At 52.2% G+C, this 11,078-nt stretch overlaps 1 protein-coding gene across 1 annotated transcript in view; it reads left to right on the top strand.

Annotated features, from left to right (window-relative positions):
* CCDC33 (coiled-coil domain containing 33) overlaps positions 1 to 11,078 on the top strand; it is a 78,153-nt gene that overhangs the window by 14,241 nt on the left and 52,834 nt on the right. Inside the window, exons 7-9 of the mRNA XM_006753734.1 lie at positions 1,973 to 2,102; positions 2,671 to 2,804; positions 3,729 to 3,800. Of these exons, the coding sequence (XP_006753797.1) occupies positions 1,973 to 2,102; positions 2,671 to 2,804; positions 3,729 to 3,800 (336 nt within the window). The remainder of the gene's footprint in view (positions 1 to 1,972; positions 2,103 to 2,670; positions 2,805 to 3,728; positions 3,801 to 11,078) is intronic.

Genomic DNA, 11,078 nt, shown 5'->3' with positions numbered 1-11,078 from the left:
CCCCACCCCCACCTCCACCCCACATCCTCCTGCCTCCCCTACCCAACACATATGCCACCAGCACCTTCACCAGGGCCCTAGCATTAGACTCTGAAGGTGGTCTAACCTTGATACCTTCCTAAATTCCTGCTCCCCCACTCCGTCCCCTGCCCATGACACACACAGGAGAGGCTGACCCACCCCGCACCCTCAATTCTAAGTCTGAAGGGGACTCATTTTCTGGGGACTTATGTGAAAACATTCAGGGAAGGAGCTGTCCATACTGGGCAGGCAGATACCATTTCTGGCTTTGTAGACTTCATCTGACACATGAATAGACCACAGAGAGGGCAGCCAGCATCTATTCAATAGCCCTCTCCCAGGGTGGAAGCAAGGGATAGGACAGCGGGGCACTGAGTCACAGGTCCTTGAGTGCCCAGTGCCTGGCAGATGGTCCAGGCTATGTGGATGCCCCTCTGGAACCCAGGAGAATGGGGGGCTTTGGGATGGCGAGGTCACTTCCAAGTGCCACCGAACCTAGAAGCAGCTTCCCTACCTGGCCTCATGGCCAAGCGGCTATCTGGGCGCTGCCCCATCACCTGCTCTCAGGAAAACTGCCATCACCTCAGCCACTGCCTGTGTTCGGATTCCCAAAGTGACTACAACCCACCTCCCCAGGGGAGGGACAGGGGCAGACACAGCTGAACCTCCAGCTGAGCCTCAGAGCTGGAGCAGGCACATTAGTGTGACAGGCATCAGGGTCCTGCCACCGCGGGGGGAGCGACCCGCTGATGTTTTGCGATCCTGCATCAATAGCCCCCGAAGCCGGTGGCACATTTGCATTGACCTTTCCAGTGATGACTGATTCCAGTGGGGAATGGGAGGTGGGGCCGCTGCCACTGTTGCTGACAGCCCCTGGCTGGGGGCAGAGGCAAGACAGCCACTGGGAGAGAGTGCACCAATGACCGCCCCTGGCTGGGATGTGCAGGACAGCCTGCTGGGGTTACAGAGTGACACCCCCAGGTCTCAGTCCCCACTCCCCACATTCTGGGCCTCCTCTACCTGGAGTCCCCTATTGTTCCAGGCGTCCTCCACCCAAGCCATCTCCACATTTTTGCTGGGCTGTTTTCCCACCCAGAAGACCTTCCTTTCTCCCTTGCCCTGCCAGTCCCCCTTCAGAGTCTTCCACTGGTCCCTCTTCCTACCGGATGGCTTTTCTGACCACCCCCAGATGTCTCAGGCCCTTATTTGGGAGCTATAGTTAATGCTGTCTTGTTTCATTGTTTAAGTTGTACTCACATGGTACACGAGCTGCTGCCTTAATGTGTCATCAAATCCCCTGAAAGTCCGTTGAAGAACTGGTGTGGCCTCTTCGAGGAGCTGGGAAACCTGTGTGGACAGGGAGGGGTTGTGACAAAGGTAGAGGTCATGTCTAATTTGGCATCTCTGATACCAGCAGCCATGGGTGTGAACGTTGGTGCAACTCTTTAGGAAAACAGTCTACCCATAATGAATTTCTTTAACTCAAATTTCTGTTTTCGGTACTAAAGACCTATTTGAGATACAGAGAGATGTCAACATCCAGTGCATGTTGTTACAGGAAAAATAGGAAGGAAGAAACCAGGGCACTTGGACATGACAGAATAGCCAACTCTGGGTGACAAACGTTACTTCTGAGTGTGGATATGTTTAGGTTTTCATGGTAAATTTTAAAAATGGGATGTTAGAATAGCAATCATATATGAAAGAGGCATAGAAAAAGACTAGAAAAATATACTGTCTTGTGAACAGGTGTCTTTAGTATAGGAACTTAGGGGTTTTTAATCTTTCTACTTTTCTATATTTCCCCAAGTTTATTCATTAAGTGTGTGTTGCTTTTATAATTGAGACAAAGGTTTGTGGCATATATAGACATGCACAGAACCAATATTCGGGCCTCCCTTGCTGGGGAAGAAGCTATGGCCGACCATTTGCTCCCACCTTCTCCTTTCAGCTGTCCAAGCCCGGGGGACCCCCAGAGCTGCCCCTGTGGAATCAGTCCTTCCTCTTCCAAGGCCGAGACGGAGCCACCAACTTCTCAGAAGACGCCGCCCTGGTGCTGGAGTACTACGCCTCGACTTCAAGTAAGGGCACACGTGTGACAGGGTTTCAGGCCACTGCCTCTGCCTCCCGCAGGGGTGGTTCCAGGGCCACCTCCCAGTGCATGCAGACAGGCAGGGGAGCACCAGGCTGCCTTTCTTGTCTAAATTGCAGCTCTTGGGTATGGCCCTATTCCCATACCGGGTCCGTGTGGTTTTATTGCACCACCACCCCTCCCCATGCACCTATCAGTGAGGTGGGTGGAGGTGGGGCCCTCAGGACTCACATCCTGAAGAGTGGGGAGGAGACATCCTGAGAATAGCTGATCCACCATCTTCAGTCCACACTATAAGACTGAAGCCCCCAAAAACAGGGACAAGAGAGATACATATCAATACCCAGAGGCAGAAATATGCTTAGAGCTGGCCTTGAACTCAGTAAGCCCTGAAGAGCAGAGAAGGAGGAGGGTATTTACGGGCAAATGCCAGGAGGTGGGTGGTGAGGGATGGGAGGGTTGGGTACCAAAGGATGGGGCCCAGGTGGGGCTGGGATCTGAAAAGCCTGAGGGGGGGACTTTGTTGGGAGCCTCAGCTTGTCCTCCCCCCACCACAGTGAAAGGCGGTGAGTCGTGGACCTTCAACAAGCCCCTGGGAGTCTCCGTGTTGCCATTAAAGAGCCATTTGTACCCCGAGATGCTGAGAGGGAAAGGCCTGAATGGGTTTCGAATAGAGAGGCTCCCCATCACCGTGAGTCTGCCACCTGGCAAGTCCACCCGGTCCCACCCTACCCCGCCCTGCTCCTCCATGCCACACCCACAGGCGAATCTGGCTTCTCCAGCAGCTCCCAGCAGGACCCCCACTCTTGACGCTGAGGATGTGAGAAGTATCCACAGACACCAGAAGTCTGTCTTGCCCTTGGGCTTGTGATGAAATTGCCCCAGAGCAACTTGGGGAGGAGTACAGGGATGCTTCATGGGATAGCAGCAAGAGCTCAGGCCTCTGTCCAGCCAGACCTGAGTTCAAATCCTGACTTGCCCTGGTCCTCACGGTAGAAGCTGGGCCACCTTACTTGACCGCTCTACATCTCAGAGTGCCCACCTCTAAAATGAGAGCATGTTTGTATACAGTCTCTCCGTTTAATAAGAATTGAGAGCTTAAACTCAAGAGCCAGATTAACTGGGTTCAAATTCTGGTCCTACCACTTACTTACCAGCTTACATGACTGTGGGAAAATTACTTAAAGTCTCAGTGCCTCAGTTTCCTTGTCTGTAAAATGGGTTCATAGTAATAGTACTTTTTTCATAGGTTTGCTGTGAGATTTTGGGGGAAATGCCCATAAAGCACTTAGAACAGAATAAGTTCTCAATAAGAATTAATACATTATTATCATCATTGTCTACCTCTATGCCACCTTTTTCACTAAAATACTTCTGGTCATATGGTCATAATAGACCTCCACTAATGGGAGCTTCCCTACTCACCAGGAGGCAAGTCTGAAGGTGCCAGTCAGGTCTCCAGTGGAGTGGGGAAGGGTGTACGGAGCAGTGAGGCTGAGTAAGGAAGGGGACCTAGCCCTCAGCAGGCACCTTCCTGAGTAATCGGAACAGTGGGCTCCGCAGAGGCAGAGCTGCCCTGGACGTCATGGTCTGACTGCTCCCTTCTTCTCTCTAGGACACCAAGCTGAAAACCATAAATGGCGAGGCCCCCACGGTGGATCTCTCCTTTCAGCTGCTTTCCTCTGAGGTAAGGCTGAAGGTCAGATTGAAGTTGGGGGCTGAAGCCCTGTGCCTCCTCCAGGGGCCCCTCGGTGCGCCCCGGCCTCCTTCACAATGGCTGGCCTTGTCTGGGGCTGGGTCAGAGCTTCAGGGAGGAGGGAACTGCTGCTTTGGATGGAAACACCTGCGGGTGACTTGAGGCTCCAGAAAACCAGAGAGAACGCTTAGTTAGAAAGAGGAGAGTTGGAGGAGAGAGCCTGGGAGTTAGCCTCTAAAACCAGCCGTGGGCAAACTACGGCCCGCGGGCCGGATCCGGCCCGTTTGAAATGAATAAAACTAAAAAAGAAAAAAGACCATACCCTTTTATGTAATGATGTTTACTTTGAATTTATATTAGTTCACACAAACACTCCATCCATGCTTTTGTTCCGGCCCTCCGGTCCAGTTTAAGAACCCATTGTGGCCCTCGAGTCAAAAAGTTTGCCCACCCCTGCTCTAACCTGTTCTAAGCCAAGCCTGGCTCACTGGGCTTGAGGTTCCACAGGGTGAACTAGGCCATCAGCTTCTGTAGCTTATAACAAACTGCCACAAACTCAGCAGCTTAAAAAACACCACGGATGAGCTCAGACTCTGCAGTAGGCAGTCCTGCACAGCGCGGCTGAGGTCTGAATGCTCGCAGGGTCATGCTCCTTCCTGGGGCTATGGAGACTGAGCTCAGCCTCATTCAGGTCGTCAGCAGAATCCAGTCCTGGCAGTTGTAGGACAGAGGTCCCTGTTTCCTTGCTGGCTGTCAGCCCAGGGCCTCTCTCAGCTCCTGAAGGCTGCCCACATTCTTTCTTACCATGGCCTCCTCCATCTTCAAGCCAGCAGCATGCTAAATCCCCCTCAAACTCCCAAACTCTGGATTCCTCTTCTGTCAGCAGCCAGCGAAAATGTTCTGCTTTTCAAGGGGTCATGGGAAAAGGTTATGCCCACTCTGATAACGTTCCCATCTTATGGTGCACTGTGCCGTATAACATAAGCACAAGAGTGACAGCTCAGCATGCTCACAGGTTCCGGGAATTAGGGTGTGACCTCTTGAGGGCCCATTGTAGGGATGCTGCTACCACAGCTGGGTTGGTCCAAGTGGAAAAATACCAGGGGCTGAGCCCTGCCTGACGGATGAGTCTCTTCCTCTCTAGCCAATGATACCTGGGCTCTGAGTCCAGATTGGCTCCATCATTTGGCCCCAGTGCACCTTGCAGTCACCTGCTGGAATTTTTCCACTGTCCCTTCTGGGGTATAACCAGGAATGTACCAGCCTCCAGGTGCCTCCCCACAAGGCCTCTGGTGTGTGTCTGAGACCTCCCATCAGCATGCCCTATTGTGCAATGTTCTGCATTGCCTTCTAGAGCATCCTCTAATTCCTGTGAGAGAGCTTGTTAGGTAACTGACATACCCGCTCCCAAACCAGGACCCAGAAGGTACTGAGAGGGGAGAACAGAGAAGCAGCGAAAGACACCAAGAAAGGGGAAGGACAGTCCTTGGAGAAAAATGTCACAGATTACCCAAACTAGGGCTCAGCGCTCCACACCTTCTTCTCGGGGTCAGTCTGCCAAGGGCCACTGCCAGCCCTTTCCTCACCCCCCCTCCCGCCTGTCCTTTCGCTGGGGCAAGTGTGCTCCGAGGACCCAAAGGAGCATCAAGCAATCAAGGCACTGGGGGATCCAGGCAGGCAACAGGCAGGTGTGAGGGCACTTTCCCAGTTGCCCAGGGGCTGGGCACAAAGATCTTGGTGATGAATTATTCACCAGAGCTGTGCTAAGTGCAGAATTAATCCCTTTCCTTCCAGCTGGCGACCTCACTAAATTATCCCTCCAAGTCATGCGGGAAAACGCTGTGAATTCATTGAGCTGCTGAGTGTTTTGATCTGGGCCTTGTGATTTTAGCTTTCCCTTCCCCCACTCCTCCTCCCCCTGAAGGTGGGTAAAAACCTTCAGTAATGGATTTCTGAGAAGAAAGGAAAAGAAAGAGGGTGGAGATCGGGTGTGTACCAGGAAAAATAATACTAGAGGAAATTCAGATTCTACAGACAAGAATTCATTCACACAGCTCCACACATGTACACTCACACAATAGCAAATAACCACACAGTCACATGTGCACAAAGGCACACACACACCAGGGTGCACACATTTAATACATATATGCATGCTCATACACACATGCAAACTGACACACAAATGTTTTCACACATAGGACTGCAGGCCTTCATCTCTGCGTTCCAGCCTGTGGGACCAGGACCATTGACTCTTCCACCATTTAAATCAAACACGTTCCACAGCACAGCCATCCCTGCAGGCTGGCAGTCCTAGAGCACATGTGACACTCCAGCTGCAGGGGCTTGTGATAATGGGCTCCTCAGAGCCCCGTGTCCATGTGGCTAACAACTCTGTCTTAGGTGCAGCTCCTCGCTCATGGTCAGGTGTGCTGTGGAGAGGAAATAACCCAGGAAAAATAAACATGCCTGCCTTCCTGCGTGAGGACACAGCCTGCTTTCCTGGGAGCCTCCACAGGATAGCACAGACCATCCTGGTTAATTGACATTTTGGTGAACACAGTCCCCTACCCACTGCTCCCATTCTCAAAGCTCTAGGAACAAGAGCACTGTGGCCTATTCCAAATTAGGCACACTCAGCAGCCCACCCTGGACAGGAATCTCCTTGACAACATCTACTATGCGTGGTCAGCCCAGCTTTTCCTCTTGCTCTGCCTTGACCAGGAACTCACTACCTCTAGAAGCAACCCATGCCATGGCTCAGTAGCTACAACTGATAAAAACACTCAACCCCCACTGAGCCCACCCTGCCTCAAAGGGCCCTCCCTCTGCCCCAGGCTCCTGACTCTGCCCTCTGGGGCTGCAGAGCAATGCCAGCGAGCCTCGTGCACCGGTCGAGAGACACTGGGACGTGGTCAGCCACCCAGCATGCTGGTGGGCAGACTAGCCAACAAAGCCAGCCATTTCAGTGAATGGCAAGAACGGGTGGTCTCCTGGTTTGGGATGTTGTGCCTGAAGCTGGTTGTGTTGGTGATTGATTAAGCTTTTCCCTCCAGTGGGGTTTCTCGATGGGACCTGCTGCTTCGAGTGATCGGCCTCAAGAGGAACCGTGTATATACATGAGTAGGTGCATAGCTACGCACAGATGCAAAGCAAACTCCCTTATTGCACATTCGGTGGGGGTGGCCTTGGAGGCCCACTGTGCTCTAAGAACCCTGAGCTGATGGCTACTCCCCATATACACACACGAATAAGCCTTTGGTCTCCTCCACTCCCTCTCTGATGTTGGCCTCTTCCCTTTGAAGCGTGTGATCTGCTCCCCGAGAGTCTATGCTTCTCCGGGCTACGCAGCCTCCTCTTTTAATGAACTGGCTTCAAATTCCCGCAGACTGCTGGTGCCCTCCAGTTCACAGACATCCTCTTTGGGTGAGGCCCACCCCGACCAGGTTTTCCAGGCCCAGCCGTGTGCACTGGGGCCTGGTGCGCACATTAGTGCTCGTTGTGTGGTCTCAGCCTCCCATGAGGCAGGACAAGTCCATGCAGTCATTGGGTCCCCTCTTAGGGCTGGGGTTTGGGATCCAGAGTCTTGTCCAGGCCGGTGCCAGGGCACCAGACAGAGGTAGCCCACAGCCCTGAGGGATGCTGGCAGGACTTGAAACCCACAGGCTCCCATGGATTTGGGCACAGGGAGGACACACTTGAGGAAAGGAGGAATCTGCTGCCACCCCTTGGGGGAAGGGGTGGCTCCCACAGTCAGTCTGCCCTCCCCCTCCCTGATCCCCTCACAGAAAGGGGCAGGTGGGGCTTTGATACCATGCTGCCCTGGTGTTTTAATTCAAACCACTGATTACAAAACTATCTCTGGAGACCTGCCCAAAGTGGGGGCATAGGCAGGACATAGGCTGCTGGTTTTGATTGGTGAATTTTCATGAATTTCTTTGAAAAGCACACATGACAGCCTCAGGCTAGTTCTCTGAGAAGCCCCAACGCAAGCTTGCCTCCATACCCTCACAAGCACAGCTGCCTGAAGGCCCACTGTCCGGGATAGCGTAGCCTCCTTGGCTGGTCTGTCATCCCAAGACGCCAGCTCTACAAATACTACCATAAGGACAACAGTGGATCCAGAGAGAGAGAGACCTTGTCCCCTCCCACAACCTCACAACATCCCTGCCTATCTTTCCTTCCGCCCCAAACCGCTACAACCCCTATCCTCTCCCTGTTCAGATTCTAGGCTCAAAGGAAGCTGCGAATGGTGGGTAATAGGCAAGAGCCTGTGGTTTTCCAGGGTTCACTATGCCTGAACCCATCCCATTAGTGCTCCATGCCTTGGGGACAAATATTGGTCCCCCCACAGTCTCTTGGTTATCATACAACTCCCCACCTGATGCTCTCCACCTCAGGGAGGGAGTTTGACACTCCCTGCAAACCACAGGGTTCTACAGAATCTACTTCCTCACTTCTTGTGACAGGAAGCTCATTACCTCCCAGGAAGCCCTTTCCAGCATCTGTCAATTCCTTTGTAAACCTCTTCCTTCTGTCTCTCTCCAGTTCCTCTCCCTGACCCCACCTTTTCTTTCCTAAGACCAGCCTCACAGAAGTCAGCTCCCAGGCCCACATCAACTCTACTGCTGCCTGCAAACTTTTTATATCATCTCCAGCCTGACCAGCTCTCCTTCCTCTGACTGATCTTTGTCACACTTGGTTTCTGCTTCTCATCCTCGTGGTCGTCTCCTCTTGACAAGACTCCTCTAAAAACTCCCCCCAAAACATGGGGCTGGATCAACATTGAAGGATAGAATAGGACCATTACCCCTTTCTCCAAACACATCCTCCCCTTTGGTACAGCCAAAGTCTGTCATTTATTTTATTACTAACCAACACTACAGGGGTCCATTGAAAACCTGTGGTCTAGTCTGGCATGTGAGCCATTGTCAGCAGCACATCTTCACCTTCTGCTGCTCTATTTTGAACTTGGGCAGGGTTCTCTTCCCTGCCGTATTTCACCTTCTTCATCTCAGCCATTGTCTGGGCTTGTGATCATTCTGGACCCTGATTTTATCATGCGTCACATTTACGGTCCCGCCTCCATCCCCACTCGTCTGTGGATGCGGTCAGGACACTTTGACTAAAAAGTGTGCATCCTTCGAACTGGGTTTGAATCCTGGATCTTCCACTTGATCTTAGAGTTTTGCTTTCCTCATCTAAAGAAGGGGGTTGTGACTCCTACCAGCCAGGAATGTAGTAAAAATTGAGAGGAGGAGCATGTGTGAGTGCCCAGCACAGGGCTTACAGACACTTGGTGAGGGGGAGTGCTTAACAGTCATTGTGCACGCAGGTTGCTGACAAGCACACTGGGCTCCTCAGGGATGAGGGCAGGGATCCTGAGGGAGGGGAACAGTGAAGCCCTGCCAACCCTCACTTGTTGCCCACCCTCATGGCAGCCGCCCACCAGATCACATCCACAAGGACATCAGGAAGCCTTGTCAAGTGCTGAAGATAAATGTCACCAGCACCACATTGGTCTCACAGCAATTTTTCAGGGAATGAAGAAATGGAAAACAGATAGACTATCATCTCTCCAGAGACCAGACTTGCTGGAGCTCCCAGTGTACCCCGCCCTGCGCTGGGGGCTATGGGGGAGATGAAGAAAGTAAAGACCTGCTCCTTGGCCTCGAGAGCAGTGTGAGCCGGGCTGGACCAAGAGTCAGACTGCAGGTTTATCCCAAATGCGTCACCAACCACAGCCCTGTGATGCTTTGAGAATGTGGGCCTGTGACTCCCAGCCCATAGACGAAGTATATTGAGTCAGGATGCAAGGATAGCTAAGGAAGCTGACCTGCTCTGCTCTCCCATGAGCCCCATGCGTAATTAGTGAATTGAAGAAGGGGGAGGGGAGGAAGAGAGACAGAACAAGAGCTTCTAGACCAAACTTCTCAGAAAGTGGAGTGTGTGTTTAGGTTTCTTCCCATGTTAAAGTCAGACTACCGTAGCCTAGAGCAGTGATGGCGAACTATGACACGTGTGTCAGAGGTGACACGCGAACTCTTTTTTTGGTTGATTGTTCTTTGTTAAATGGCATTTAAATATCAAAATATAAATAAATATCAAAATATAATTAAATATCAAAAATATAAGTCTTTGTTTTACTATGGTTGCAAATATCAAAAAAATTCTATATGTGACACAGCACCAGAGTTAAGTTAGGGTTTTTCAAAATGCTGATACGCCAAGCTCAAAAGGTTCGCCATCACTGGCCTAGATGTCCCTTCAGCCAAACCAGGTGCACCCCTGGTCCAGCCAGGGCATTCAGGCATGAATTCAGTAAAGCGCCCCCATAGATCAGCAACACCCCTCTTGCTAATTGTTCTTGTTGAGATGGGTGCATTGAGCATCCAAAAGTCAGGAGCTCTGCTTCAGAGCATCTTGGAAATGGACTAGGCAAGAGGCTTCAGGGAGATGGAGCCACAGTGCAAAGCCGTGGGGACATGGCAGTGTCTAGAGTGCCAGGGACAGAGGGAGGCTGTGTGGGCAGTGATACTGGAGAGTTAGTTGGGGCCAGAATTTTGGAGGGCCTGGAAGCCAGAATACAGGGTTTAGACTTTGACATACAATGATGAGAAACTAAGGAAGGTCTTTGAGCAGTAATAGGATATGATCTTACCTATATATTGGAAAAGTATCTCTAATTGTAAATAGGAAGAACCCAAGGATAAAGACTAAATGCAGAAAGACCATGTTTCAGGTTTATAAGAATGATCCCAGAGCCTATCAACTGAGCCATAAATAGGGTTTTATTTAATACTAGAGGCCCGGTGCATGAAAATTCATGCACTTGGCAGGGGGCGGGAGGGGTGTCCCTCAGCCTGGCCTGTATCCTCTCACAATCCAGGACCCCTCAGGTAGGGTCCCTAGGCCTGGCCTGAGATCAGGGCCTATTGGGGCTTTCCTTCCCCCAGCTGCAGGCAGCTGGCGCCACCCCCGCTGCTGCCACTGCTTGCCATCTGTGCAGCTCTGATCCCCCCTCCCCTGCCACTGGTGGCCTTCTTCTGCAGGCAATAGGTGTGGGGTGTGACGGCTTGGCTGGCCTGGGCCTCCCTCTGCGGGGCGATTGCTGGCCGGCCGCACACCTGCCACAGGGTGTTGCTGGTGGCCTGGGCCTCCTTCTGTGGGGCAATCGTGAGGCGAGGGTGGGGGCCCCCCCCAATCGCATCGCACCTGCCTTGGCTGGCCTGGCACCAGTATGTGTCACAGCATGGTTGCCTGGAGGGT

This window comes from Myotis davidii, unplaced genomic scaffold (assembly GCF_000327345.1).
Source record: "Myotis davidii unplaced genomic scaffold, ASM32734v1 scaffold992, whole genome shotgun sequence".
In the NCBI taxonomy this organism is placed as follows: Eukaryota; Metazoa; Chordata; class Mammalia; order Chiroptera; family Vespertilionidae; genus Myotis; species Myotis davidii.
Note: the sequence above shows the minus strand (reverse complement) of the source record. Positions and strands in the feature narration are given on the sequence as shown.